Source organism: Camelus dromedarius, chromosome 14, assembly GCF_036321535.1.
Source record: "Camelus dromedarius isolate mCamDro1 chromosome 14, mCamDro1.pat, whole genome shotgun sequence".
Taxonomy (NCBI): domain Eukaryota; kingdom Metazoa; phylum Chordata; class Mammalia; order Artiodactyla; family Camelidae; genus Camelus; species Camelus dromedarius.
The window spans coordinates 41,888,108-41,916,041 of record NC_087449.1 but is presented as its reverse complement, the minus strand read 5'-3'; the positions used below and the strand labels follow the sequence as shown (position 1 = coordinate 41,916,041).

Genomic DNA, 27,934 nt, shown 5'->3' with positions numbered 1-27,934 from the left:
GGGCCCGCCTCCGTAATAGACTGCCCGGCGCATGCGGCCGGGCTGGTGCACTGGCTGCCGGGGCCTCAGCGTGCGCGTCGTCCTTGTAGCTCTTTAGCCGACGGCAGGATTTAAAGCCGGCCTCAGGTAGGCTGACTCCAGGGATCCGGCGGGAGCTGTTCCCACTGCACGAATAGGCAGTGGGAGCCGAGCCTGGCGCGGGACAGCCCCACCGCCGGTGACAGACACCGCTCCCACCAATCAGGGGTGAGGTGGCTCGCTGGCCTGCCCAATGGGCTGCGTGCCTAACGGGAGTAGGGCGGGCGGCCAGGCCGGCGAGGAGCCGGCTCCCGCGCGCGGGGCCGCGTGGCCGGGCGCCGCCGGGGAGACTGGCCGCAGGGGGCGTGGGGGCGCAGGAGAGGCCGCGGGGCCCGGGCTGCGGGGCCCGGCAGCGCGCATCTCAGCGCGGCCTGGCTCGCCTGACCAGGGGGCCGGGGATAGCTTCTGGGACCTAGAGGGCCGTAGTGGTGCGGGAGCCGCCTCTGCTCATTCCGCCCGGAGCAGCCTGGCGGCTGCCTCTCCATTCAAACTACCCTGCCCTCGCCCCTCTGGCCTCAAGGAACCGCCTTAGCCTCGCTGGAGGGGGATCAAGGTCCCAGACGGGCCCTCGGTGGTGGGGGATGGGTTCTGTGGCCCGACCTCGGGCCCCTCCGGCACGCCCAGACTCCCGCGGGCAGAAGGGGCCTCGGAACTCGCGGGGCCCCATGGCCTCCGGGTGCTGGGTAGGGGCCGGCTTCGGCCTCAACGCTGGCCCTCAACCCTCCCAGCCACCTGGAATGAGGATGCTGCATTTTAAAGAACTTCATTCACTACGTGTGCGTGGCGCACTTACGTCCACACTCATTGTAATTTTGAAACCTCAGCAGTCCTGTGACACAGGCGATGCTGAGTTTTTCACGCCCATTTAACAGATGTCAGAACCAGGGCTTCAGGCGGCTACCATGACTTGACAGGTCCCAGGACACCAGTGGTGGAGCTGAATGGAACTCAACATTTAACATCTTTGTTGTTGTTTCATCTCTATTGAATTCCTCTGATGCATCTTGATTTATGTTACTTCTGTGCTTGAAAACCTTCCCTTGTCTCCCAACACCTTCAGACTAAAGTTCAGTTTGAGCATTCAAGTGGCCACATGATTTGGCCCCTTGCCTAAATTTTCAGTTTATTTCCCACCATCTCCTCTGACTCCCGTCACCCCTGGTGTCTTTTCTTGGCCCTACCTCTGTGGTCTGTAGATAGCCTTCCTGCTCACTCTGTTCCCTTTCCCTTCAAGATCATTGCAAGGCTCAGGTCATCACAGCAGGAGCAGTCTGGATCCTCTCCTCCCTTCATTTCTTGCCCCTTCCTCTAATGGGCCATGATGCGTTACCCTGGTCTTGCCACTGAAAGCTTTCTGCTCTCTCTTCTTCCCCATTTATACTCATGTCAGCTGTAGTCGCTCTGTTTCCTGCCATCACTGGATTACTCATTTATTTGTAAATATTTTATCTAACTGGACTGCAACTTGAGCTGTGGGCCCAAATCAGTAATTTTTGTGGTCACCAAAGTGTGTGGCACAGCAGCACTTACCTACTGGGTAGTCCATACATGGGGTAGAGGGGGCGACTGAGTACCATCCGCCTCTCCCACCTGATCGTTGAGTGCATTGGGATATTTATTGCCAGGCACTGTGGGAGACTGCAAGAATCTCCCCTAAAGAGAGGTGTTAATCTATTCTCTTAGAGTAAAATCAGGGCAAATCAAATGCAAATGGATGAGTCTTCCTGGAGAAGTAACCCGCTCTATAACCCAACTCAGGATGGCTGAAGAATTTCTAGGAACATCAAAAATTTAGTCAGTGAGACCTGAATATAGTCTCAGGAATATGCCTGGTTAGGACATCTCTAAAATGTAGCCAGATCTAATATTCACATGTCAATAAGGACCTGTTCAGTTGTGAGGTGACAGAGCAGTCTTTGTCCCAAATATTAGGGGCTTGAAGTCAAAAAGTCTGGGGCAACTGCAGACTGTATATCCCTTTCGGGAGATCACAGTGCACGTAGCTTATTAAAGGCTCCCAGCAGTCTTGAATTAAACCGATTGACTGTTAAACCGGCATTTCTCTGCTTTATCTGTCCATGAAACCCTTTTCGGGAATCCCATATGGATTTTGTGGAAACCAAGGTGCGTGCTTTTGGAAATGCTGCAGCAGAGGACAGAAAAAGCAGGTCATGGTTGGGTGTCTTCCTTGCTGTCCGAGGGGGAAAGATATTCTGAGCGTTCTTAATTCCTTGCCAAGTATGTTCATTCCTGCCTTAGGGAGGAGTGGGGCAGGGGAACGCTTCCAGCTGACTCCCCAGTTTCCTTGTTCCTTTCTTAGCTTATTTTTATTAAAATTTGGCTTCACATGAAGTGTTCCTGGAGGAGGAAAATGTCCCGACCATGCCAAAGCAAGCATTCTCTTGTACTTGTGATTGTGTTTCTCATTTTGATCACATTCAGGTTTATTGACCAAATGATAGTTCTGAGCCTCTGAAGCTGGGGCCAGTGAGAAATTCTCCCTGGAGAGCCCGTTACTGTCTGTCTGCTCATCACTTATGTCTGCGGTTCTTGCATCCATTCCCCCCTTTTTATTTCTCGCTAAGTCTGTTTCTTCCATTCCCTGCCACAACTGTACTGCTCTTAGGATTTAATTTAATCTCCCCTCTCTTTGAGTCCTCTGCCCATTATGTGCTTGAGACCGGTCTGTTATCTGATGTCCTTTTCCTCCAATACATACAGTCTCTCTTCAAAGCATACCTGGAAGAGATTGCTGGCAAGGAGCAAGTTATTAAATTACAGAAGAGAGCTACCTTTCATTGAAAGATCTTTAGTTTTAACTGCAACTCCTTTTAAATGCTGAAATCCTTTCCTTTTATTCTGTCTTCCATAACCTAGAGGAGCTGTGTCTTCTTGGCGATACATTATAGTTTAGCCAGAGGCATGATCTCTTTCATGGAAAATTGGAGTGCACATCCAAGATTGAAACTCTTTTCCCCACGTAGGGAAAATAATGCAGCACCTGCCTGGTATCCCAGTGTCTGCCAGCACTGGGGGCATAATGTTCTATCAACAGAGCTGAGTTTTTTATTTTTTGTTTTTTAAATTAGATTGACTCTGAGGTTGTTGGCTGTCAAAGCTTTAAACAAAAGCTGCATTATTTAATTAGCAGTTGTTTTTCAACTCATATTTGACTAAAGCCATTGAGTGTGCCAAGAAACAGTATCACACATAACAGCCATCCAAAGTCGTGTGACAGCTGGGGAAACCGAGGCTTCTAGAGGGTTCATAGCTAGTAAGTGGCAGAGCTGGCATTTGAACTCAGATAAGTTTCATTTGTTGAGATGTATTTTTTCTGTAATTTTTCCTTCTCCTAGGTGAGCGAGTACAATGAAGTACATTCTAGTTACTGGCGGTGTTATATCAGGAATTGGGAAAGGAATCATCGCCAGTAGCGTGGGCACAATACTCAAGTCATGCGGTTTACATGTCACCTCCATTAAAATTGACCCGTACATTAACATTGATGCAGGAACATTCTCTCCTTATGAGCATGGTAAGCACAATGCATTTCTTTTTTCTTGAAAACGGTAATTGTTTAATGTGTGAAAGAAAATGTCAGCCCTTGGAAACGGTGTGTATTTTGCAGAGCATAACCTCCGTTTCCTGCCTTCTGAGAAGGATCCTTCACATAGCAGAATCATGCTTTTCTCAGCAGGACAGAGAGGAAGCAGAAATCTTAATAGGCAGTGGAGTGATTGGAGTCTAGTGGTTTCTGTGATAGAAATAATAGAAACCATCTTTTTTGGTGGCTGAATGAAAGTTTGTCTCTTTTGAAAAAGACATCTGGTGACATAGTAACTTTCTTCAAATATTTGAGAAGAGGGATTATGTTTATTCTTTGTGGACCCAATCTTTAGGAATAGTGTAGTTGGATAGATGTCAAGATATTTATTTTGACTCAGGATAAGGAAGATTTTTATAATAGCAAGTGCTCTCCAAGAGTGGGGTGAGGACTTCAAGAACTCATGAGTTCCCTTTGGTAGAGGTGTTCAGACAGAGGCTAAAGGACCACTCTTTTGGGATTCAGGCAATAGATAGATGTTGAATTTGAATGATCTGTATGCTTGAGATTCTCTTTGGCTAACAGAGTTTGGGTAATAAAAACAAGCATATTTGGAGTGAAAAGTTGAAACCGTGAAGGTAGGGGTCAGAAAACTACACTTAACGTCTTTACTGCCGCTGATCAGGATGATGTAAAACTGTGTCTGAATTACCTAGAAGAGTAATTACTTAAAATTGGGGGTAGAAGTGCTGTTAAAACATGTTAAAAAAAAAAACTTCTTAAGTTAAAAACGTTTTTTCATACTCCTGCTATCTAATGTGAGCTAAAAATCTATGAGAATGAGTGTCATTAGAGCAAAACTCCATATGTAGTAGTGTCAGGGAAAGATGGACAAATTGGAGCAAAGTTTAATACAGAATTCTTGAGAGCAAAGGACGACAGGAAAACAGGACCATTTTTACTTTCCTCCTTTTGAGCTTGTCTCCTGTTGCGGTGTTGCGATGCTCCATTCAGGGCAAAATTTCCAGAATGACATTTCAATGACTGAAAGTTCAGCAAAGGAAGAGGAGGAAAATCTTGAGCAATTTCACAGGTTTGTTTTGGACTAAAGTGCGGCCCAGAAGCTGGTTTTTTTTTTTTTTTTTAACATTTTTTATTGACTTATAATCATTTTACAATGTTGTGTCAAATTCCAGTGACAGAAGCTGGTTTTTATAACCAACATGACTTTTAATATGTGCACCCTGTTGAAGTTTTAGGGTCAAATCCTACTTTTATCACATCTTAAACCTTTCTCTGCTCAAGGAGGAGACTTTGCTAAAAGTTCTCTTACTTTGTCTGTGTGTCTTGCCTGGGCTGTAGTTTCCTTCCAGCTCATGTCGTTTCATGACTCTTCCTGACCCGGTCTGAGTTTGCAGAATGATTGGTGATTTTTCTCTCATGTCATATTTCGTTTTCTAGAAATAAATATCCCTGCTTCCTATCAAGTTAATGCAGACTTTGTCCTTAATGTTCAGGTGTTTCTGTTGGGACTCAAATTGTGCCCTGGTCTGTGCACCTCTCCTTAACTGAACCGTTTTCACTGTTCACTGCAGGTGAGGTTTTTGTGCTGGATGACGGTGGGGAGGTAGACCTTGACCTGGGTAACTATGAACGTTTCCTTGACATCCGCCTCACCAAGGACAATAATCTGACCACTGGAAAGATATACCAGTACGTCATTAACAAGGAACGCAAAGGAGATTACTTGGGGAAAACCGTCCAAGGTAATACTGGATTTGCCCTCACGGTTTGAAAATCTTAACCAGTTTAATTTCATCTGTGTATAAAAATGTACTTTTTATGCAGTTTCAGTGTGAACGTGTCAAGGTATTGTTACTGAAATAGGTCTTCAGTTGAGAATTCAGAGTTATATGGCTGTTTACTCAAGAAATCACTTGAGTAAGCTCCCGCCCCTTTGTGAATGGCCTTGAAGGCGTCAGTCTAGCTGCATGATTTGAGTCCAGAGAGCTGTTGTTTTGACACAGTGATAAGCATGGAGTGATGAAGGCAACTAGATTAGGGCAGTAGCCACGCAGTGTGTGTCACACATCTAGGATGTACTGTGTCCAGACAGTGAGTAGCAGGAGTCCCATTGGGTGCGTTGGTCCCTAGGCTGGTCCTGGGCTGGAGGGAGTCTGAGAGGAGGGTCTCTCGGGCCTCCTGAGCTTTCGCCAGCACAGCTTCACCTGTGTCTGTTGAGATTCTGCATAGCGTTCATTTGAGACCAGTGATGCTTTTTAAAAGGTGGGGTTGGAAAACCACTGGTCTAGTATATGACAGAAGTCCAAATTGGGGAGGGGGAGTTGCTGAAGAGTGGCTTCATCTGATTTAGGAGAGTAAATCTGCTTTTGGCTTTAGCCTTTACTAGACTGAAAGCCGAGGGTCACGATGACAGTTGGCTCTGGCCTGGGGCCACCCTGGCCGGATTCTGGGCCAGGGGGTCTGTGTAGGTCTTGGCTCTGCCACTTACCAGCTTTGTGCACAAGGGCAGATTACTTGCCTTCTTTGAGGTCTGGTTTTCTTTTCTGTGAAATGGAGATAATAATAGTACCGACCTATCTGGGCTGTTGGGAGAATTAAAGGAGCTAAGTCAGCAGAGTGTTTCTCTGAGTTCCTGACACATGGAAAGGGATCGGTTAGGAATTGCAGTGATCCTGGTCATACAGTTTGTTGTTCTCAGCCTCCAGTGTATTAATTCATTTATTCACTCATTCATTCATCAGCAGTTTTTTTGAGTGTTCACTGCTGTCAGACTCTGACTGGTCCTAGGAAGACATGATGAACAAGACCAATGAGGCTGTTGTCCTTAAGGAGGTTACCTTATGGGAGAGAAAAAACAAACAGATGAAACGAGCTGCTTGATGGAAGCTGAGAGGGAAATACATAGAGTGCAGAGAGAGAGTGATGGGGAAGGCTGGTCTAGACAAGGGGTCAGGGAGAGCCTCCAAGGAGAGGACATGTGAGCTGAGGCCAGCCCTGGGAGGAGCGAAGGAGGGGGTCTTGGTGCATACAGACGCCCATGGCTGCAAAGGGCCTGGGAGGGAGCCTGTCCTGCACTGAGACCAAGGGGGAGGAGGGCGAGGGGGCTGCAGCCAGGCTCCGCACGGCCTTCTGGGCCATGGTGTGGTGTTTGGATTTTCTCAGAGCCATGGGAAGCCGTTCAGGAGTTTAAGCTCGGGACTAGTGAACTCTGATTTGCACTTTAAAAGGATGGCTTTGGCTTCTGTGTATGGAATAGGTACTAGCCTTTGTGGGAGGCACTGCCAGCTATGGGCATAGCAAGTTAAACAGTAACCTCTGCCCCTTAGGAACCAGGCCGTCTGAGTCCCACAACCGTGATTTAAAAAGCCCTCAGCTGATGCTGATGTTGGTGGGCACTGACAGGCTGGGAGCGCTGCTTGGCGGTTCACCAGTGCCCTGGCCGCGCTTCCCCAACTTGCGGATAGGGAGGTGGAGCTCAGGAGTAGTTAGGTAATTTGCCCAAAGACCCACACTTAATGAGTGGTGGGCCTGAGGTTTGAATCCAGACAGTCTGGCCCCAGAAGCTGGGCTCCTGACTGCCCTGCCGCACTGGGCTGCCTCGCAGCGGACTGTCGGCCCTTCAGTAAACTGGAAATGTAATGGAGCAAGGTCCTGGCGTGGTCTTGTCCCTGGAAAAGCACCCTGGTGTGAAGTGTCCCCCTCAGCTGTAAGCAGGAGGGGTCCCCGCGTGGTCTGATGTGTGGTTGCTTGTGCAGCCAGGGTAGATTCTGCACTGGGGCCAGTGCTCTAAGGTAGCTCAGGACGTCACTTGAGGCCCTACTCTCGTAGGGCTTCCAGCCCTGCTGGGGAATCTGGAACGGAGACCATGGGGAGTGAGATTTGTTAAGGGCATTTAAGAGGGGGATTCAAAAGTATTTTTATGACCCCACTGCTACTCTGCAGTTTGTTGTCACAGTGAGTGTGTCTGCCTCAATCGATGCCGATGGAAAGTGTAGGTCGCGTGTTTCTTTTCTCTTTCTCAGTCGTCCCGCACATCACAGATGCAATCCAGGAGTGGGTCATGAGACAGGCCTTGATACCTGTGGATGAAGATGGCCTGGAACCCCAAGTGTGTGTTATCGAGGTTTGTATGAGTCTTTTCCAAACCCTGTTGATTACTGCGCATGTGACCAGGTGTACATCTTTACCCCCTTAGTCAGCCATCAGCAACTGAGGAGACAGTTCCCAGTAAAGCCCTTGACCCCCCGAGTCCAGCGTGGCGGGTGAGGACACGGTCACAGTCATGTGAAGTGGCTGCACTGTCGAAAGCGATACCTGCTCCACCCGATTCTCCCTGTTCAGCATTTGTACGCTCCGTGTGGACTGTCCCGCAGGAGTGGTGTGAGGCATTTTCTTCTGTCTCCTGAGAAAGTCAGGGGGCCCGACCTTCAGCTTTCCTGTGGCAGGAGTGCTCACCTCTGTGAATGAGCCTCCTCTGGTTTTGGTTTCTGAACTCCTGCTTTGCTGATCTTAGCTGCCAGACCTCAGTGTTCCTGCGAAAACAGGAGACTGAGAAGTTCCAGCACCTTGTTTATAACAGCTTTTTAATACAGAAGCTATTTATGGCTAAGTAGATAAGATTTCGGTGTCTTTGTTTTGTGACTCTCCGACAAATAAAATTCCTCGTGCGTCTTTCACCTGACCTTTTTCTTAAAATGGTGTAGAAAGATCCGTGATCACCTTGGGGAATGGTGAGCCTCTCGTAAAGAGTCCTCTTTTAGCACGCACAAAAGTGTCTAATCACTGTGTACTGACATTTTATGGGCCCAGACAGTCCACGTTACACTGTTACTGAGCATTGGATTGAGATGACAGAGTGCAGGTGTTAGAAAGCTAAACCACAAGAGGAAGGTTTAATGCTTAACCTCTAAATTAACTTTGTTCTTCCAGCTTGGTGGGACGGTGGGAGATATAGAAAGCATGCCCTTTATCGAGGCCTTCCGTCAGTTCCAGTTCAAGGTCAAAAGAGAGAACTTCTGTAACATTCACGTCAGTCTCGTTCCTCAGGTAAGGCATTTAGAGCTTGACTTTGGGGGATGGAGAGGAGGGGGAAGAGGATGGTTTTCACTCATTACCTGTTTCAAGTATTTGAGGTGCAGAAAGCAGGGAGTGAAAAACTTCTTTGTGAATTTGAAATGATTATAATCATCCCTTTTTGAAAAGATGAAATAGAAAACACCTGGGAAATGAATCAGGGACATTGCAGTGGGAATGGACAGTGGGTTGCACATGTCCATTCGTCTTCACTCTGTGGAGAAACCCCACTACAACTGGAGGGAGGGGAATTTTTTAAGACAAAAATTCAGAGATGTGAGAGGAGTCAATAGTAACAGAAATTAGGAAGGTAGAAAGGAGATGGACCTGTAGAAACGGACTGGGCAGAGCTGGGGGAGCTGGATCCTAAGCCTGCCGTGGGGAAAGCAGAGGGGCAACTTTGCCGGCCCTCAGCACCCTGCAGGCTCAGGAATGGGCAGCACTGAGCACCTCGGGGTGAGGAGCGGGGCTCATTGTACATGTTGTTGCAGAAGTACTTAGGCGCTGGCATCCCCATCCCTGGTAAGCACAGTGGGGCGTCCACCCCCCACCTTGGTAGAAGACTTTAGGCTTTTTCTGGATGAGCCGACATTAGGGACAGTGTAATTTTAGGCTGTGGGGACACCCTGCCTTCTGCTGCTACCTGATTTGCAGAATCATCACAGAACTTTCAGTTAGCTAGTGAGCTGACCGCCAGTGACTGCCAGACATTTGGAGAGAGCATCTAATGTGCATGAGACCAAAAAAAAAAGAAACTGAGGCTCTGCAGGGAGTAGGAAAAGGAAGTTAAAAGAAAAAAAAGGATTGATATCTTCAGAATTAAGAGATAAACTGTATCCATTAAACAAGAGCTGGGTACCTGAAGAAGAGGACAGAGTTTTTAGAAATTAAAAATTGGGTAGCAAGAATGAAAAATTTAAGAGAAAGAAGGTTAAGGAAATGCCCTAGAAGTTGAGCAGAAAGATGAAGAGAAAGAAAATAGGAGAGAAAAGGTAGAGCCTGGTCTAGGAGTTCTGACGCCCCAATAATGGGATTTTCAAAAACTAACAGAAATGGAGAAGGAAGCATAATCTGAACCAGGGGTCAGCAGACAGGCTAAATCAACCCTTCCTTTGTTTTAGAAAATAAAATTGTATGGAAGTGCAGCCATGCCCATTTGTATCAAAACGTCTGAGTTGAGTAGTTGGGACAGAGACTGTATGGCCCACAAAACCTAAAATACTGATTGGCCTTTTGTAGAAAAAAGAGTTCTGACTCCCGATCTAAACAATTCAAGAAATTTCTGAGTTGGAAAGGACCCACTGAATGCCCAGCCTATTGAATGAACAATGACCCCCATCAAGACACGTCGTTGTGAAATTTCGAAATAACGGGGCAGAAATTCTAAAAGGGTCTAAAGAGAAAAATCAAGCATTAGTGTGGCATCAGCCTTCTCAACAGTGATACTGGAAACTAGAAGATAGTGAAGCTATTTCCATAAAATTTCTCAGGGGAAATGATTTTTGACCTAAGAGTTCTATACCCAACAAATGTATCGATTAAGTGTGAGAGGAGAAGAAAGATAATTTAGTACATAGAAAACTCAGCGTTATCAACAAAACAAAACCAGAAAACCGACCAAGGAAAACAAATAATTGGACCAGAAAGGGGAAGTTAAGGCACATGGCTTAATAGTGCACAGAATTTAAATACTCAGAACTATATAGACACTGAAGAGGTATCCTGAAGTGGGGGCTGCAGGCGCAGGGCTGGTGCATGTGGGGAGGCGGGCAGAGGGACATCCAACAGGGAAATCAATAGAAAATACCTCAAGCTCCATGTCAAGAAGCAGCAATAAAGCATAGCAGCCGGGTCGTTTAGGGCTTGGAAAGGGGAGAGGGTGGATGAGGGCCAGTACCACTGCTTTTTAGGACAGCCTATTTGACTCTAAAATATGTGCATGATAATAACTTCAGCAAAAATTTTAAAAAATTAGATAAATGATCAAATTATCTATTTCCCTATTCAGAGGGGTTCAGGGAAAAGTCATACTTGAAAATTCCTTATCGTAGAGAAATTAACTTTTTTTTCCTGTTGTAAAATAGCCAAGTTCAACAGGGGAACAGAAGACTAAACCCACCCAGAACAGTGTTCGAGAACTCAGAGGGCTGGGGCTTTCCCCAGATCTGGTAAGATTTCCTGGTTACCTGGTTTCAACATGGTCTTGTCTGTCTCATTAAGATCCTGCCTCCCATCAGCCAAAACCTTTGTTTTCTTGGCCTGTGTTTAGTTAGCTAATATTGGAGAAATAGGGTTAGTGCTTTGAACTGGGCTGTGACTTATTTACAAAGATTTCCTTCCCTGGTGTGCCGGAGGTCACCTCTTCCTCCTCCTCTCGGCCAGTCACTCATTCTCTGTCCCTCCTGCCCAAGAACATCAATTGAAGAAAAGGCCAGTTGGCTCATTAATCTGTCTGTCCATTTGTCCTGTCACATTTCTCCAATTTGGGATTTAGGAATTTCAGTTTTGAAAACTGGTAACATTTTTAACGTTTATGTGCATTGTGCTAGGAGTTCACATTTTCATCCAGCTTAACAGTGAGGTGTCTACTTTAATTTCAAATCAGGAGAAAAACCCAATTTTGTAACCCTTTCTGTCCATCCAAATGTCTAGGTTGTGTGCAGGTGCTCAAATCCCCTCGACACAGCAGTGAAAGAGAAAATATCGATGTTCTGTCACGTTGAACCTGAACAAGTAAGTAGAACTCCCATCAAGTTTTTTGCTTCTAATTATCCCTAAAGTGTCTTAACCAGTTTCATGAGGCTTATTGTTTTATTTCATATTTTGAGACGTAGACTGTTGGCTCAGTGCTTCTCCATCACCTCATCTCCTGTGGTTCCTGAACACCTTTTACCTCTCCCGCCGCTTCTGTCCCCGCTCCTTGTACTGTTTGCTCCAGCCACGCTGAGTGGGTGTCCCACTCTCCCTGTAACAGGCCTGGCAGCCTACTCTTCATTTCATCCTTTGGGGCCCAGCTAGGACACAGTACTGTTTGAGAAGCTTACCTTCCAAAACTCCTCAAACCTCAGGGTTAATCCTTTTCTGGGCAGTCTCTGGGTCTCACAGGTCCTGGTGGTGAGCCTGTCATCCTGCCCCTTAGTGTGTGTGTGTGTGTATCTGTCTGTCTGTCTGTCCATGTGTCCATCCATGTTTGTCTCCCCTCATGGACTGAGCTTTTGAGGGCAAGGACCACCTTATTCAACTTTATATTCCTGGTGCCAGCTCTCTGAACAAGTGTTGTAGTCTCTAAACACATTTTAGTCTTTTTTGTTGCTTGTGCTACTGGAGGGTACCTGTGGTGCATCTAAGTGCGGTGTGTGGTATGGAAATCCCAGTGGTGGTAAGTCGGGGTTGAGGCTTTGGTCAGATTCGGCTGAAGGAGAAGAGAAGGGAAGCGGAGGTCAAGGAACTTACGATTAGGTTACGGATGGGTTGTTCTACCACTAGATTATTTGGGGATCAGGAGACTAAGCACACAAGCCCAGCTGGCCTAGAGAGGAGAGAGTGAGGCCGCGGGTTAAAGTAAGAGAAGTCCATTTACAAGACTCCTGGGGGGATGGAAGTGAGTATTAGAAAATTAAAACCATTGCCCTGGCACTGAAGTGCGTCGAGCAAGAGGAAAGCCTTTGCCCATCAGAGGCAGCAGCTGTCCTCTCCATCTGTGATGGCTCAAGCTTTAGGGTGTGAGGGCAGCCCGACCTCAGTGTTCCTGGGTGTGACGCCTGAGGCAGGAGCTGCGTCCAAGAGATTCTGCTTCATTCTAAGTACATGGAACATCAGAATAATTTCATTTTTATGAACAGCCTTTTTCATGCACTTCAATTATTTTAGATATTTTTGTCCCAGCAAGTGAAGGTAATTCAATTCTGTAATAGGTTGTCATTAGAATTAGTCACTGCTAGAAATGTGACAAGTGTTTCTATATTTAAATTAGAACTTCATGTCTTTTGCCTCTTTTTTAATTGGGTTGCTTAGCTTTTGGGTTGTAAGAGTTCTTTATATATTCTGAGTATAAGTCTTCTATCAGATACATGGTTTGCACATTTTTCCTCCCAGTTTGTGGTTTGTCTTTTCATTTTCTTAACTGTGTCTTTGGGAACGTAAAAACTTACATTTTGATGAACCCCATTTTATCCGTTTTTTTCTTTATAGGTTGTATTTTTGGTATCATATCTAAGAACTCTGTTTAACCAAGATCATGAAGATTTTCTTCTATGTTTTATAAAAGCTTTATAATTTTAGGTCTTAACCCTTAGGGCTAAGATTCATTGTGATTTAATTTTTATGTATAGTCAATTTCAACGAAAGTCGAAGATTCACCTTTTTGCAGGTACGCTGCTCCAGCTCCAACTGTCGAAGGGACTATATTTCAATAATACTCTACAGTTTTCTTTATAAAGGTGCTTTTTGGACTTATTTATCTTTGTGCATTGTTTTCTAGATTTATTTATAGGTCTTCATAATTTTTGTTACTATGTGATGGCATATTTTTAAACTATATTTCCTGATTAGATATGATCCATGTATAGAAAAATGTGGACTTCTGACCATTGATCTCAAGCTTCTGACCACTGATCTCAGCCTTATTGAAACTGTTAGTTTTGAAGGTTTGCCTGAAAATTCCCTTGATTTTTATGCATAAGCAGTAATATTATGTGCAAAGAATTAGTGGCAGTTGTTTCCAATTCATATGCATTTTTTTCCTTATCTAATTGCAATGCCTTATACCTCTAGTACATTGTTGAATAGAAGTAATGATAGTGGCCAGTTTTGCCTTGTTCCATGCTTCAAATATTAAGCATTAATATTACATATCAAACCAAATGTTATTTGCTGTGAGTTTTTTATATTTTCACATTTCCCCTAGTATTCCTAATTGACCAGGAATTTTTATTATGAATTCGTTTTGAATTTTTATCAAATCTGCATCCACTGAGGTGGTTTTTGTTCCTCCTTTAATCTGTTCATGTAGTGAATTCTACTGTTAAATTTAAGGTGTGTGGGGTGCAGCATGGACTTTTGGATTTTTAAAAGTTTCAGTGACAGCCAGGTTTGAGAACCTCTGTTCTAGAGACAGTTCCTACTTGGACATGACTTTTTTTTTTAATAATTTGTGGTTTGGTTTATGATTTTTTTTTTAAGGATTTTTGCATCCATGTTCGTAAGATACTAGCCACTGTCTCTTCTATTCTCCTAAGTCAGTCTGGTAATTTATACGTTTTAGAAAGTTGCCCCTTTTTTCTGTTTTCAAATTTAGGATTGATTTTCCCAAAGTCATATAGCTGGTAGTAGGCTGTCAGCCCAGTTGGTTTTTGCTTGTTTTTATTAGCTAACCTTTTCTCATTTTTAAACAGGTGATCTGTGTCCACGATGTCTCGTCCATCTACCGAGTCCCCTTGCTGTTAGAGGAGCAGGGGGTTGTAGATTATTTTCTTCGGAGACTTGACCTTCCTGTTGAGAGACAGTCACGAAAGATGCTGATGAAGTGGAAAGAGATGGCCGACAGGTTTGCTTCACAATAAAGACCTGGGAGTTGTAGCCCTATTTCTCTTTTTTTTAGGGGCTCAAGGAATTCAGCTCCTTAATGTGCTATCAGCTCACGTTAGAAAAGGCCTTCATGGTCAGGGGAGTTCGGAAAGGGTCCCAGCCGTTGGGTAGCTGCGTCACAGATGAGGAAGTCCTGGTGGAGCTGGCCCAGGTCCCAGGTCTCCAGGGAGTTCAGATTACACAGCTGTCACCCCTGTCTCCCACCAACTAGAAAATCAAAGCCAACAGGCATCCTTGTGGCAGTGGGCTCGCACGTGTGCCCGAGGCCCACACGGTGGCTGGACGTGGCTGGAGCACTCCTGGTAGCGTCCCAGACATCAGTGCTGTCTGGGGACATGCCGCTCACTCCACGCCATGATGATCCAGGGTTTTCTTACTGCGGCTGCCAAAACTCGTCAGCTTGAGAGCGGTCCCTGCTCTGCTTTCCTCCTCGCTCTGTGACACTTACCTGCACGTCCCAGACCCTCGCACAGAGCCTCAGAGCGCTGGGTGTGCAGTATCGTAGCTGCAGAGTCGCTGGGCGACACTGAGGAGCATTTGGGAGGCAGCATTCATGCCTTTGCTCGGCCATGTCTGTTTCAGTTTTGACATTTTCCTTTTCAGTCTTTGTCCGTTGACTTGTACATCATTAAGCAGCTACAAAAATGGCACACAACTTTATGATCTTTGTTCCATAAAATACTGTAAACATTTTTGCTCTGTTACTAATTATACTTAATAGTGAAAATTTTTCACTAATATGAACTATTGGATGGATGTCCCGTAATTTATTTGACGGTTCCCTTCATCACATTAACTCTTGTGAATTGTCTGTCTGTTCATTTTTTTGCCCTTTGGGATTTTCTTTTTTTGGAAACAAATTTTCAATAGATTTTCAATCCTCTCTCTTATCCTGCTTTCTCTACAGAGCCTGCCGCGTTGACCTGAAAATTGCTTGCTCTTTACTGTTCTGTACACAGAACTCATACAAGAGCCCCTCCCATTATATTCTTCCCAGACGTGTTTTTCTTCTCTTTAAAGAGCAATTTTGATCTCCTGGCGGTGTGTACATTCTGAGTAACTTGGTGTTTCCTGACCTTTGTGTGTTAGATATGATCGCTTGCTGGAGACCTGCTCCATTGCCCTCGTGGGCAAATACACCAAGTTCTCAGACTCATACGCCTCTGTCATTAAAGCTCTGGAGCACTCTGCACTGGCCATCAACCACAAGCTGGAAATCAAGGTGAGGAGGGGGCCCAGGTGCAGCTGAGGCGTGGACAGGCAGGCCGTCTCTGCTCTCCTAGGCGCTGCGGGCATATCCACTTTATATTCTTGGAGCTCTGAATTTCTTCTCTGGAATAACAAAGAGTTGTGGTGGGCTCCTGGCTTGGAGAGAACAGTAGAGCATTAGCAGGAAACAAGGGGAGATGTGGTCAGGGTGGAAGCTGAGAGAGTGAATGCTTGGATCTGAACGTCAGGTGACCAGTGGAATTGCTCCCTGGGAGTGCAGAGTCCTGGCGGCCAGACCCGTTGCACAGTGGCTGGCACTTCCACATTCACCTCGTAGAGCTGGGGGTTTCTCTGAAAGGTATGTCCAGTCACCCAGCCGGTGCTGGGAACGTGGGCGGCACCCGGTGAACAGCAGTCACCGTGTTCTGCTGTGTGACGTGCCGAGCAGGAGCTGAGCAGCTGGAATGTCAGAGCACAGCCCCCCGCAGGCTGCTGCAGGCGGTGGGGTGTCATAGTTCAGGGCAGGGATTCCAGAACTAGGCAGCCAGGCCTCAGGGTCTGGCTCTGTCACCAACGAGCTGTGTGACCCTGGAAAATTACTTAACCCTCTTTGTGCCTCAGTTTCCCCATCTTTAAATAGGGTTAGTGTCGATGCCTTTGTCATAGGGTTACTATTTATGAGAATTAAATGAGTATACATAAAGCGCTTAGAACTGTGCCTGGCACAGTGGAAGTACTATATGGGTTTAGCTCTTCCTGAAAACCTTCCACTTGTCCCTTCCTACCTTTTCCCAGCATCATAGCTCCCAGATGGAGCTTTCCAGGAGGAGCTGGAAATTAGAAGTGAAGTCGGAGCTCAGTGCTGAGGGTGTTGACGGCCCGGGCAGCCACCCTCGCCGTTGACATTGGGGTTGGCCGCCTACTTTCCAGGGGTTGCTCAGCATGAAAGCTGAAATTGCTTCGTGCTGGTGAAGAGGTTCCTGGGGGATGAGCTGTTACGCATGTTTTAGGAATTGTGGGATCTTCTTATCCTGCCTTTTTTGCTAGTCCTTTCGATCATTCATTAACTTTATCTCCTTGGAGGTTGTCTGTGCCTCCGGTGTGTTAGGTGGTAGTCGCTGAGTGGGGATCAAAGTCAGCGATGTCTCAGGTATGAAGGGAGCACAGGGAAGAGGTGGTGAACCTGCCTTGGTACAGATGTGAGGAGGGCGGACTTCTCAAGGACAGGCCTGTGGGTGGGTTTGGAAAGACAGATGAGGGAGAAGGGAAGGGCATTCCTGACAGCAGGTGGAGCACCGCCCAGGGCTCAGAGATACGGAATAGCTGGGAACTCAGTGGGTGGAAAGGTGTGACTTGGAGGGTGTCTGGAAACAGGCCCCAGTCATGAGTTCCATCAACCGGGCCACGGGTGGATCTTCCCCATGGGTCCAGGGAGGTCACCGCAGGGTAGTAGACAGGAAGGAGTAGGGAAAAGATCAGCAAGTTGAACAGACACTTCTGCAGAAGTTGCACATGATACACAGGAAAAGATGCTCAACACCTTTAGTTGTCAGAGAAATAAATGCAAATTCTCACTGAGGGACCAGCATGCTCCCACCTGAGTGGCTGAGCGTGTCGGTGAGGATGTGGGAGCGGAAACTGGTGCAGCCACTTGAGAAGACAGTCTGGCGGTTTCACATAAAGGTAAACATGCACTTACTGTGTGACCCAGCAGTTCCACTCCCAGATACCACTCAAGAGAAGTGAAAACATATGTCCACCAAAAGAATTTACTTGTGTACAGATGGGCCAATTACTCATAAGAGACAAAATCTGGGAACAGCCCAAATGTCTAGGATGAGTCGGTGGATAAACATGTTGTTTGATATATTCCTACAATAGAAAACAGCCCAGCAGTGAAATAGGAATAAACCAGGTAATGATCTCTGATAATGCAGATGAATCTGAGGCACTGCACCGAGCTGAGGAAGGCAGACACAAAAGGCTACACCTCGCCTTGGTCCATTTGAAGCTCTAGAGGAGACAAAACCTGTGGTGTCAGGAAGCTGGACCCAGATTGTCTGGGCAGGAGGCAGGGGGAGCTTTGAGGGTGACAGGAACTTTCTAGGTCTTGATCGAGGTGGTGGTCACACATTGGTGAGCTTCTTAAAGCTCACACTTACAATACTTGTGTTTTATCGTATGTAAACTACACTCCCGTAGAGTTAAAAACAGGAGAAGCGATCTGGCTAGAGCAGGGACTGGGGGAAATGTCTTGAACAGAGAGGACACTTCAGAGTCTATGCTAGTGGACCGAGTGGAGCGGATGGACAGGCAGGGTTGAGAGTTAAATCACTTTGGAAGGAAAATCTTATATTTTAAAATAAAAGAAAGATTTTTCAAGTTTATTTTTAAGTGATTAGTAAGTTTAAATCTATTAAGATTGAGTGTTGATAATACTGTTTAGAAATTTTGAAAGTACGTGCTCAGGAGTGACAAGCTTGCTTCTCTCCTCCCCGGTCTGAACGCGCTCAGTACATAGATTCCACCGACCTGGAGCCGAGCACTTTGCAGGAGGAGCCCGTGCGCTACCACGAAGCCTGGCAGAAGCTGTGCAGCGCTCAGTAAGCGTCCTCCCCGCCTTCGGGGCCCAGGGGCTTGGGGTTGGTTTCAGTGGACAAAGTGCTGGGCTCTCGCGTGCTGGCGGTAGGTCATCTGCCTGTTGAAATGTCTCTAAATGATTGAAAAGACTACGTACTGGATGGTTTAAGCCTCTCAAAAATACAGCCTATCAATTTGGTTGAATCTGGAGAAAACTAGTTCTAGTTCTATTGATATTGTTTACTGTATGCATCTCCGGACGAGACTTATTTAAAGGTTTTTCATCCAGAACATTGGATGAATACCGGTCAGTAGAGTCTCATAAATTGTTTTTGGTAGCTGTTATCTATAATAGTAGAAAACTAGCAGGAATTTCTAGGTCACTAGACAGTTGAAGGTTATGGAGCCGTAGGACGGTGTTTGGTGTGGCACACTGAGCTGACCGGGAAAGGCCCCCTTCCTACTTGGTGGGGGGGCACTTTAAGGCAAGAGGTAAAAAAATGCAAATTTAGGGAAGAATCCATGCCTGGGACAGACATTGTGTGGTAGTGGTATCACAATTCTGTTACTAAGAGAAGTCGGTGGCTTTGTGTGCATTTTCTAAGCCCAGAGAGTTTCCACACAGCTCACTGGCAGCCTTGAGATCGCAGTCCTGGCCGGAGCAGCAAGGCCTGTGGGCTTGCTTCATGGCGCCAGTGTCTGGGAAGTGGTTCCTTGGGTGCTCACTAAGAGCTGGGCTGGTGGAAAGGGGTGCCTGTGGTGTGCTCTCTTGCGCAGTGGTGTGCTGGTTCCAGGGGGATTTGGTGTTCGAGGGACGGAAGGAAAAATCCAAGCGATCGCCTGGGCTCGGAAACAGAAGAAGCCTTTTTTGGGTAAGAAGTAGGAAAGACGAGGAAGTTGCCACATGGGAGCCGGTAAATAAAACGTAGGTTATCAAAACTGAACGTAGATGCCATCTTTCCAGATAGCAACTCAAGTAGAAGCCTTTATGGTTCTGTTTTTGAGAAATTCAAGCTTGTCTTTAAAATGAAAAGTTTTTTTTTTAACTTACAGAAAGCATGATATAAGCAAGATTTTTATTAGTAAAGTAAAAAGGTAGTAAAAGATAGTGCACCCCTGAGTATCGGGAGCGGGCCAATCCGAGAGAGGAAGAAGCTAAAATGAAAAGTCTGAAGCGTGAGCTCCATGTGGTCATGGAATTTTGAGAGAATGAAATAGCAATTAGGAAATCTTGTCCATTTACTGAACCCAGCTGTTTGGCAGGACATGTGAGACTGGGTTTTATGTCCTCGTTTGGAACACCAGCTGTCTAATTGGGCAAAGTGATTTTGGATGCTTCCTGGTGCTGTAAATTTTAGTCATTTTCAACTCAATTGTAAATGGAAGCTTAATGGGAGATGGTAAATTCAAATACTTGAATTTTAAAGTACTGAAGAGAATATTATTTATTTCTAAAATCAGATAGCTTCTAAAACTTGGACTCTCCATATACCCTGAGGCCCTGTTTTTGAAATCCGGTACAGATAGAACATGGCAGGGGGTTACTTGTTTATAGCAGGAAATTATGAGTTTGTCACTGGAATTCTGCGAACAGGACATAAAGTCCACTGCAGGCAGGTCAGAAATGTGGGAGCTGCCTTTTCAACTGTCTTTCATTTGTTTTCCTCTCCACCTGTAAGGTGTGTGCTTAGGAATGCAATTGGCAGTTGTTGAATTTTCAAGAAATGTGCTGGGATGGCAAGGTAAGTGTCTACTTAAACACTTGTTACATTCTCTGTTAAGTGCTCCTGGAGGGTGTGAGCCGAGCACTGTGGAGGACAGGCCTGGTTTCTCAGTACCTGGTGGGTGCAGTAGAGGGGAGCTGCTGCATTTATCGAGGGAAAAAATTCTTCTCCAAGGGAACCGCCAGCTGCTGGAGGAGGGAGCCTGGCTGAGCGAGCGGCCTGGCTCTCTGCCCCTGCATCCCCGGCTCTAGAGATGCCCTCCCTCCCATCACCTTGGCCACCGTCCCTGAGCTGGTATCTGGCGAGAAAACTAACTGGCCAGTGTGTGGCGGTGCAGTTATCAGGAACCTGGGCTCTGGAGCTCGTCAGACCTGGGCTCAAATTCTGACTTGATCACTGACGGGTGATTTTAGACAAATTAGTCTTTTGGGACCTCTGTTTCTTCTGTAAAATGAGGGTAATAATGGTACCTCCGTTACACGGTTCTAAGAGTTAAATGAAATAATGCACGTACGTAGTCCCAGCACAGTGCCCAGCAACTAGGCAATAATCATATTGGCTCTGGGCCTCACTAATTACTGCAGCCAGACCCCTGGGAACTCAGTGGCTCCCGACAGCAATGGTTTGCTATTTCTATGTCTGCTGTGGGTTGAGCAGATTCCACGTGGTGCGTCTGAGCCTGCCCTGCCCTGCACTCCGCTCTGCCCTGCAGGGACATCAGGGCAGTCTCGTCATCCACTGATTCAGCACCGCATCCTCACAGCATGGCTCCCGCCCAACTCCTGCAATGACCAGCCCACTGGGTAGCTGGTACCCAGCTTGCTCATGTCCCACAGCTGAGCCCTGCTGGTGGGGGAGGACCCCACACATGGGGTGAATCCTGGGGTGCAGTGATCCCGTCAGGGCCACCGAGGGAAGAGCCTGCCACAGTCCATTTATTCTGTCGCCCAGCTAACACTCACTAGGTTTTCAGAAAGATGTTGTAAGTTGTAAGTAAGAAAAATCAACAGAGCAGCCCAGCTTTACAAAGTACAAGCAGTTTCTCCATGGACGGCTCACTGTTAGGGCGAGGGGACAGTGGCTCAGCTCTGTAGGCAGCAAGCCCCTGGTGCTGGCTTCTGGACTCCTGGCAGGCACTGTCCTACCACCCTCCACCCCAGAGCTGGACTCCTTCACAGCCCTGGTCTCCTGCCACCCACTGGGGTCCCCACGTGGGTGAGGGACCTGGGGATGCCCTGGCCCCGGTTTAGGCTACAGAGGGGAACAGTGCCTCATATGTCACATAGAGAAACCAGACACGCGGTGCCGGGGACTTGGTTCTTTCCTTTTAGTCTTCAGTGGTTTCACTTATGGTTAGACAGTAAATTCAGGAAAGGCTAGAAAGGAAATTTGGGTTTTGAAATCCATTCATTTCTGATTTAGCTCTCGAGCGAGGCAGTCGGGTAGTGCGGGGTATAGGGTGCTAAGGATAAAAGAAATGTAAGAAACAGTGTTTGCCCATAGCGGAGAGATACAGTCTGAAACAAAGTGTGAAAAAATTGAGACAACAATGTGAGAGCTGTCAAAAGGCTGCATTATCCAAATAGAGATTATTAGGTTATTGGCCATTGGTTTTGGTTTTCCCATTTTCTACAGCTTGACTTCCCAGAGAGTCACAGAGTTACTGGAAAAAATTCACCTGTGTTTGCGTTGAGTATCTTCTATCTTAAAAATGTTATCCCTGGTTTGGACTCTAATCACTGAATAACTTTAAACTGAGGAGGGAAATTGTGATTTAGAGCTTAGGAATGAAACTTTTTTAAATAATCAGTTTTGTTTGTAACTATTTTTATAACAAAAGTATTTTGGTTTTTCAGATGCCAATTCTACAGAGTTTGACCCTAACACCAGCCATCCTGTGGTGAGTCCAGTGTCTGGAGCATCTAGAAGGGTGTGGAAGGGGCGTTAGTGGAACTGATTGAGGGTTAGAGACCGTGGGTTCATTCCAAAGGACTCTGAGGTCCTGCATTTCCAGGCCGGCCGGGTAGGAAGAACTTGTATTTTTCACTGTGTAATTTCTCATGACTCTTCCCAGTTTGCTACAGAAAGTTTTTCAGACAGGGGCCACCCCAGCCAACTGGAGAGGGCGTTCCTGGTTAGAATAACCCTCCACCCCCACCCCCCACCTCCCAGGAGCACTGCAGAACAACAGTGACCTGGGATGTGCCAGCCACTGTGCTCACTGCTCTTGTGTGTGAATTCATTTAGTCCCCAACAACCCCGGGAGATGGGCGTTTAGTAAAGACCCGCTGGAATGTAGTGCTGAGTTGCTGGACGGTGGCCCAAGCTCTAGGAGGCCGGCATTCCTCGTGTGATGTCTCCTGTCAGAGGAATGCGGCTCATGGGGGACAGACAGTGCCTTTCTTCATCTTTGAATCCCCTGCCCAGGTGTGACAGGCCTGTTCTTGGTACCAAGGACATTGTGCTCAACAAGATGGGCCAGGCTCTTGACCTCGGGGCACTTAGACAGCATCAGATACGTGTGTTTGTTGACCTGAAATTAAACTTTGCTAATACTCAGACCTCAGGAGGAAAAGAGCTCAGGTTTTGAAGTGTGGAGCCTAGGGGAAGGTGGGGGTGCGCGGAGGAGGTCCTCCAGGTGAGAAGGGGCTCAGAGGAGCAGGGGACCAAGCAGTGGGCTGGACTGTCCCAGCTGGAGGGACTCAGCCAACCCTACATGAGCATCCCTCTCCTCTGAGCAGCTCATCAGTCTAGCGGAGGAGATGTGATAACATATCTGGTCTGGCATCCATGCTGCGATGTTAGTCTTTATTAGAATAGGCACCTGGGATCCACAGTGCTGGGCAGGACCGCCAGGAGAGGGGAGCAACTGTCTTATGAGGAGTGGTTGAAGGATTAGACTGCACAAGGTTCAAGACAGAGGTGTAAGAATGACCACTAGGAGGCATTTTCCTCTGTGACAGACATCTCTTCTAAGGGAAGGCTGGGGAATCCAGGCTCATTTTGCTCAGTGCAGGCAGCCGGTCTTCTAACCGAGGCAGGCGTGGCATCGCGTGTTTGTTTCTTGAACATCTCCAGGTTATAGACATGCCAGAACACAACCCTGGCCAGATGGGCGGAACCATGAGGCTGGGCAAGAGGAGGACCCTGTTCCAGACCAAGAACTCTGTCATGAGTAAGGGCGGCCTCCCGCAGGCCCAGCCTCACCCGGCACGTCCAGGACGCCTGTCTTGGGGTGCCGCGGCCAGGCTGGCATTTTGGTTTTGTTCTTGCTTTTGAAGCTCTTTTTCCCCTCCCAGTCACACTCTAGGATGCACTACAATGGCCAAAGAAAGCACTGTGGCTCTTAGAAAGGCCAGAGGCAATGCAGCCAGGGACCTGGGGAGCTTTGGGTGTGGACGAACCAGAATGAGGCAGTTAGGTGAAAGCCACTGTCAAACCGGGTGAAACTGCCAGTGTTGGCGAGTTTTGTCCCACAAACATGGTAGTTTCATCCAGTTCAAACTAAATAGATATTACTCTAGAAGTACTAAGATGTGCTAAAGATTTAGAGGAGATTTGGGGAGGAAGATATTTAAGAACTGCTTGACTTGATTTTCTTTCCTTGTCCACTGGAAAGGCTCTGTCCTTGTTGGCAGGGCACCCGTGTGTCCGGGGTTCGCAGGAGGCATTAGGTTGAGTTACTCAGGGAGGGAGTCGTCCAGCCCTCGGGTTCTAGCGTCCTGCGGCTGCGGGGAGGCGGGGCCCTCCTGCTGGGGGAAGCTGCCTGTCGGCAGATGCCACATGTGTTCCCGGGCCCGGAGGTGCGGGGGCAGCTTTGGTGGCTGTGACTTAGCCTCGGTGCCAGCAGGGTGCTGTGCGCCTTTGTCACCGTGTGTCAGGGGTGGTGGTAAAAGTCTGTTTCTGTTAGTTTTTCTTGGTCTCAAAGACTCAAAGCCCAAGAACTTGTCTGAACTGTGCTGCCAGCGCAGGGGGCTGGGGTCGGCAGAGAGTCGTAGGAATACCCTCTCGCGGGCCTGGCGGTGGGGGTGCTAGGAAGCAGCCCGGTGAAGGGAGCGGGGTGTGGTTGTGAGACGGGCCCGGGGTGGGACCAGCAGCCTTTGCCGCAGCGTGCTTCTTTTGCCAGGGAAACTCTACGGAGACCCAGATTACTTGGAAGAGAGGCACCGCCATAGATTTGAGGTGAGGATTTGAGCTCAGTGACCTTTACCATTTTCTCCTTTCTGTTGCTCCGAGAGCCCAGCCAGATTGTTCCTCATGCTTCAACAGGTGAATCCAGTCTTGAAAAAGTGTTTGGAAGAGCAAGGCTTGAAGTTTGTTGGCCAAGATGTTGGAGGAGAGAGAATGGAAATTGTGGAGCTGGAAGGTGATTGCTTGGGCGGCTGTGTTTAGTGGGAAGCTTCGGTTTTCTTGGCATGTGGGTGGGGAAAAGACAAAAATAGAAGCCCTTGACCTGACTGAATCAGGCAGCAGCTCTGTCTTGGGGGAGGGGTCCTGGAGAATGAGGTTCTGGAGCCCCAGGGGGCTTATCCTCGAGCTGAGGCCGGCCTCAGACAGCTGTCTCACCTCTGCCCTCAGGTCCTTGTTCTCCAGAGAGAGAGCTTGGACTTGGTGTTGAAGTCTGATCTCCTGGGACCTGCAGGACTCAATCCCATGCAAGTCAGGGGAGCGGGGGGATTGGGGGCAGAAACCTGGAGAGGAGGCACCTTCCGCCCGAGAGTGACAGCATGCAGGGTGGGGGGCCTTGGCCCTCCCGCGCTTTGTGGTCACCTTTACCCAGACTCTAATAAAGAAGCCATTTTCAAATAATTTTAGGGTCCATGGGAAATGTGGAGCATTTAGCAAGATTTTTGTCTCATCTTTCACATGTAATGCAGACACACAGTGAAGCTGGTTCTTTTGCATTTCTGTTTCAGATCATCCCTTTTTTGTTGGAGTTCAGTACCACCCTGAGTTCCTGTCCAGACCTATCAAGCCTTCCCCACCATACTTTGGCCTCCTCCTGGCCTCCGTGGGGAGGCTCCCGCATTACCTTCAGAAAGGCTGCAGGCTCTCGCCCAGGTGGGATCACACTCCCCTGGTCCCTCAGGTGGTCTACATTTCCTTATAGTGAGCCGTCTTCGCACTGTCAGTGATGAGCAGAGCCCAGGAACAGGGAGCCTCACTAATGTCCTTTCCTCCCCAGGGTTTTCTTAGGCTGCTCTGTGCCACTCCTGGCCTTCCCCCCAGCTTGGTGGCCAGGTCCCCTCTCTGTAGCATCTGGGCTCCAGGGTCATATTGTGGTCCATGGGGAACTGCGATTTTTCACGGGTGTCAGCCACAGCCCAGTGGATTTCATGCCCCACCGCTGCCTTTATCTGGAAGCAGTCAGTTACCCTGGCTTGGTGGTTAGGACAGCATGAGTGAAGTATAAAGCAAACATGTATCTTTTGTAACTGGAAGACCCTCTGTAGCTTTATGCTGACTCTGTAATATAGCAAAGGGTCTGATTTCTGTTGTGTGCAAACATCCCTGTGGTAGTGGTGGCTACAAAATCAGGGGAGTAAAGCGAGTGTTTGGTGAGAGCTGACAAATAAACCATCTGAATTCTGCAGGGACACCTACAGTGACAGGAGCGGAAGCAGCTCCCCTGATTCTGAAATCACTGAACTGAAGTTTCCATCAATAAATCATGACTGATGGTAACGTAAGTGATGTTTTTAAGCTTTGGTTTTATTTTGAATGGTGATAATATTAGAGTTATAAGAATACCGTAAAAGTTTAGTGTTGAAGAATTGTGTCTGCTAGAGAATGAAAGTGATCAGGTCAGTGTGGGCATCCAATGGGTGAGGAACCGCCCCCCCCCCCATACAGTGTGCCTTCCCACCCTGCTCTGGGGACTCCAGCTGGGGGACACCAGGCACTCGGCACTTGTCTCCTTACTGATTGCTGCATTCAGGTGCCAGTCTGACCAAGTCCAGGGGAACTAGACTCTTAGAGCCTTGTTATTTCATGTAGCCATAAACTTGGAGATCTTGGAGGAGGTGACAGGTGTGATGGTGTGGTGTCATTTCTGCAGACCCTCAAGCTTTCATCAGAAAGTGCTTTAAAACCAATGCACACAGCACTTGTATGTTGATTGCTGCTTACTCTGGAAATCCATTAAAATCGGAACAATTATGGAACAAATGGCAGAAGTAGGAGGGGCCCAGGGGTGTCAGCCTGGAATATGTGGGGTCTGAAAGAACCAGGGAAGTGCGGGGTGGGGGGGGTCCCACCGCTAGTTAAGACATGCACCTGCCCTTGAGGCACGAGCAGGCGGCCTCCTGGCATCCTGCACGCCTCGCATCCACCACCAGGGGGCCTCATTGCTTGCAGGTCTGGTCTCCTGGGCTCAGGGCTGTGCTCCCCGCCCCCCCCCCCCCCCCCCCCCCGGTTGATTAGCCACCTGGCCTGTGGTAACCTTAGCTAGGTGGGCGGGCAGGAGAAGTAGGTCCGAATCAGGATGAGGGCGTTGGGGGCTTTCTCTGCCAGGTAAGCATTTAGCACAGATAGACTCATTAATCTCCACCAGGTAGTTTGCTGTAGCTCTCTGGTAGTCTTAGTAACTGCTGTAGACAGAAAGAAGACTTTTTAATAGTAAAGTGGTAGCTATCTTGTCACTTACACGGAATTCCCAACTGCCTCTCTCAGTAGAGAATTCCCTGTCAGTGGCCTTGTTAAGAGGCTGGGGCTATGGGGAAAAAAATGCTTGTTTTGGGGCAGAGAGAGAGTCCATATAAAATCTTGAAAATGTACTACCCCCGCCAAAATAAAATAATTAAGTAATATAAAAATAAAAAAGATCTTGAAAACGTAGGATTCTTTAGGAATTAGAAATTTAGCTTCTCATTATTCATATTAGGGTCCTCGATGAAAACCAGGCCTAGTTTACCATAGCAATGGGCTGTACAGCCTAACTTTTCCACTTCAACATACATCATATAATTGTTACGAATTTTTTTAAACAGGGATGATTCTTGAAGAGAGCCTTTGGACTTCAGGAGTTTACAGCTTTGATTTTACACTCAGCTTTCGACACTTCCTTTAAATTATGTTTTTATTAAGGTATTTTATTATGGGGGAAGGTATCGGGAAGACTTTGTGGATTGCATGTCCCACCCACCCCGTGTACCGGCTCGTGCACAGCGTGCTGCCCACTGCTCCACTCTCTCCCTCGCGGTCCTCCAGCCTCCGACGAGACGTAGGACGTGCGGGCGGAGCCAGATGGTCACCACACTTCTCCCACCGCCTCACATCCCCGTGGATTCGAGCGTGTCACTGTTCCTTTCTCTGATGCCAGGACCATCCTAAAATGTGTGCCGTGCGTGCAGCTGAGTGGGCCCGGAGGGGTGAGTCCAGCTAGTGCTGACCACCTCAGGGCAGGAGCAGCGAAACCAGAACTAAAGTGTCAGCTCTGCCCCGTGCAGGGGGACCCTCTGCGCCATCTGTGGCTGGGACTTGTTGTCCAAAGGGACGGTCAGTTTGGCGTCACATGAAACGGCAAGCAGTCTGTCTGGAGTCTGAGTTAAGAGTCCCCGTCCTCTGGCTGCGCTTCTCTTCCCGGGGCTAGGAGACGCTCCTTGCATCAAGGGGTCGCTTAAAAAAGAACAGAATCTTTTGGGGAAACTGCCTCTCAATCCCTCTCATATATAGACAGCTTTGCCCAAGGGGACTCTTTCCTTCCAGAACGGTGTTACTGCGGTTGAAATGCAACATGAAAAGCTATTTTCTTAACGTGCTGTAACGACAGGCCAAGCTGCATGCCCGTTGTGTCCTGGCTGGACGTGGTGTACACACTAACTTAAATAAATGACGCAGAACGAGAGACGCACTTTGTACTGTCCTTCGTGTCGTGCCGGGTAGGAACTGTCTGAGCCCGGTGCCGGGCGTGCCCCTGTGCGGTCTGCGGAGCTGTCAGTGCCGGGCCCTCCTCCAGGGGAGCAGCCTGAAGTGGGGGGTCTTGTAGTTTGTTTAAAAACTAAGAAAGGAGACTTTTCTTTTTTAAGAGGAACCAGAATTTCCCCAAAAGGCTTCAAATTTAGGTTCTCAGCATATGGAGATTCAAAGCAGCATGGGTGCGAGTGGGCTGCGGCTC

General features: G+C 47.7%; 1 protein-coding gene across 1 annotated transcript; it reads left to right on the top strand.

Moving 5' to 3' along the window:
• On the top strand, window positions 1-27,664 carry CTPS1 (CTP synthase 1). Its single transcript, XM_010996970.3, has 19 exons — window positions 1-126; window positions 3,435-3,613; window positions 5,218-5,388; window positions 7,669-7,769; window positions 8,576-8,692; window positions 10,804-10,887; window positions 11,372-11,452; window positions 14,113-14,264; window positions 15,395-15,527; window positions 18,029-18,117; window positions 18,872-18,966; window positions 19,774-19,836; window positions 21,675-21,718; window positions 22,897-22,993; window positions 23,945-24,000; window positions 24,088-24,184; window positions 24,735-24,879; window positions 25,413-25,504; window positions 26,808-27,664. The coding sequence occupies exons 2-18, from the start codon at window positions 3,448-3,450 to the stop codon at window positions 25,495-25,497; spliced, it is 1,776 nt and encodes a 591-aa protein (XP_010995272.1). The 5' UTR covers window positions 1-126; window positions 3,435-3,447; the 3' UTR covers window positions 25,498-25,504; window positions 26,808-27,664.
• Window positions 27,665-27,934: the final 270 nt, after the last annotated feature.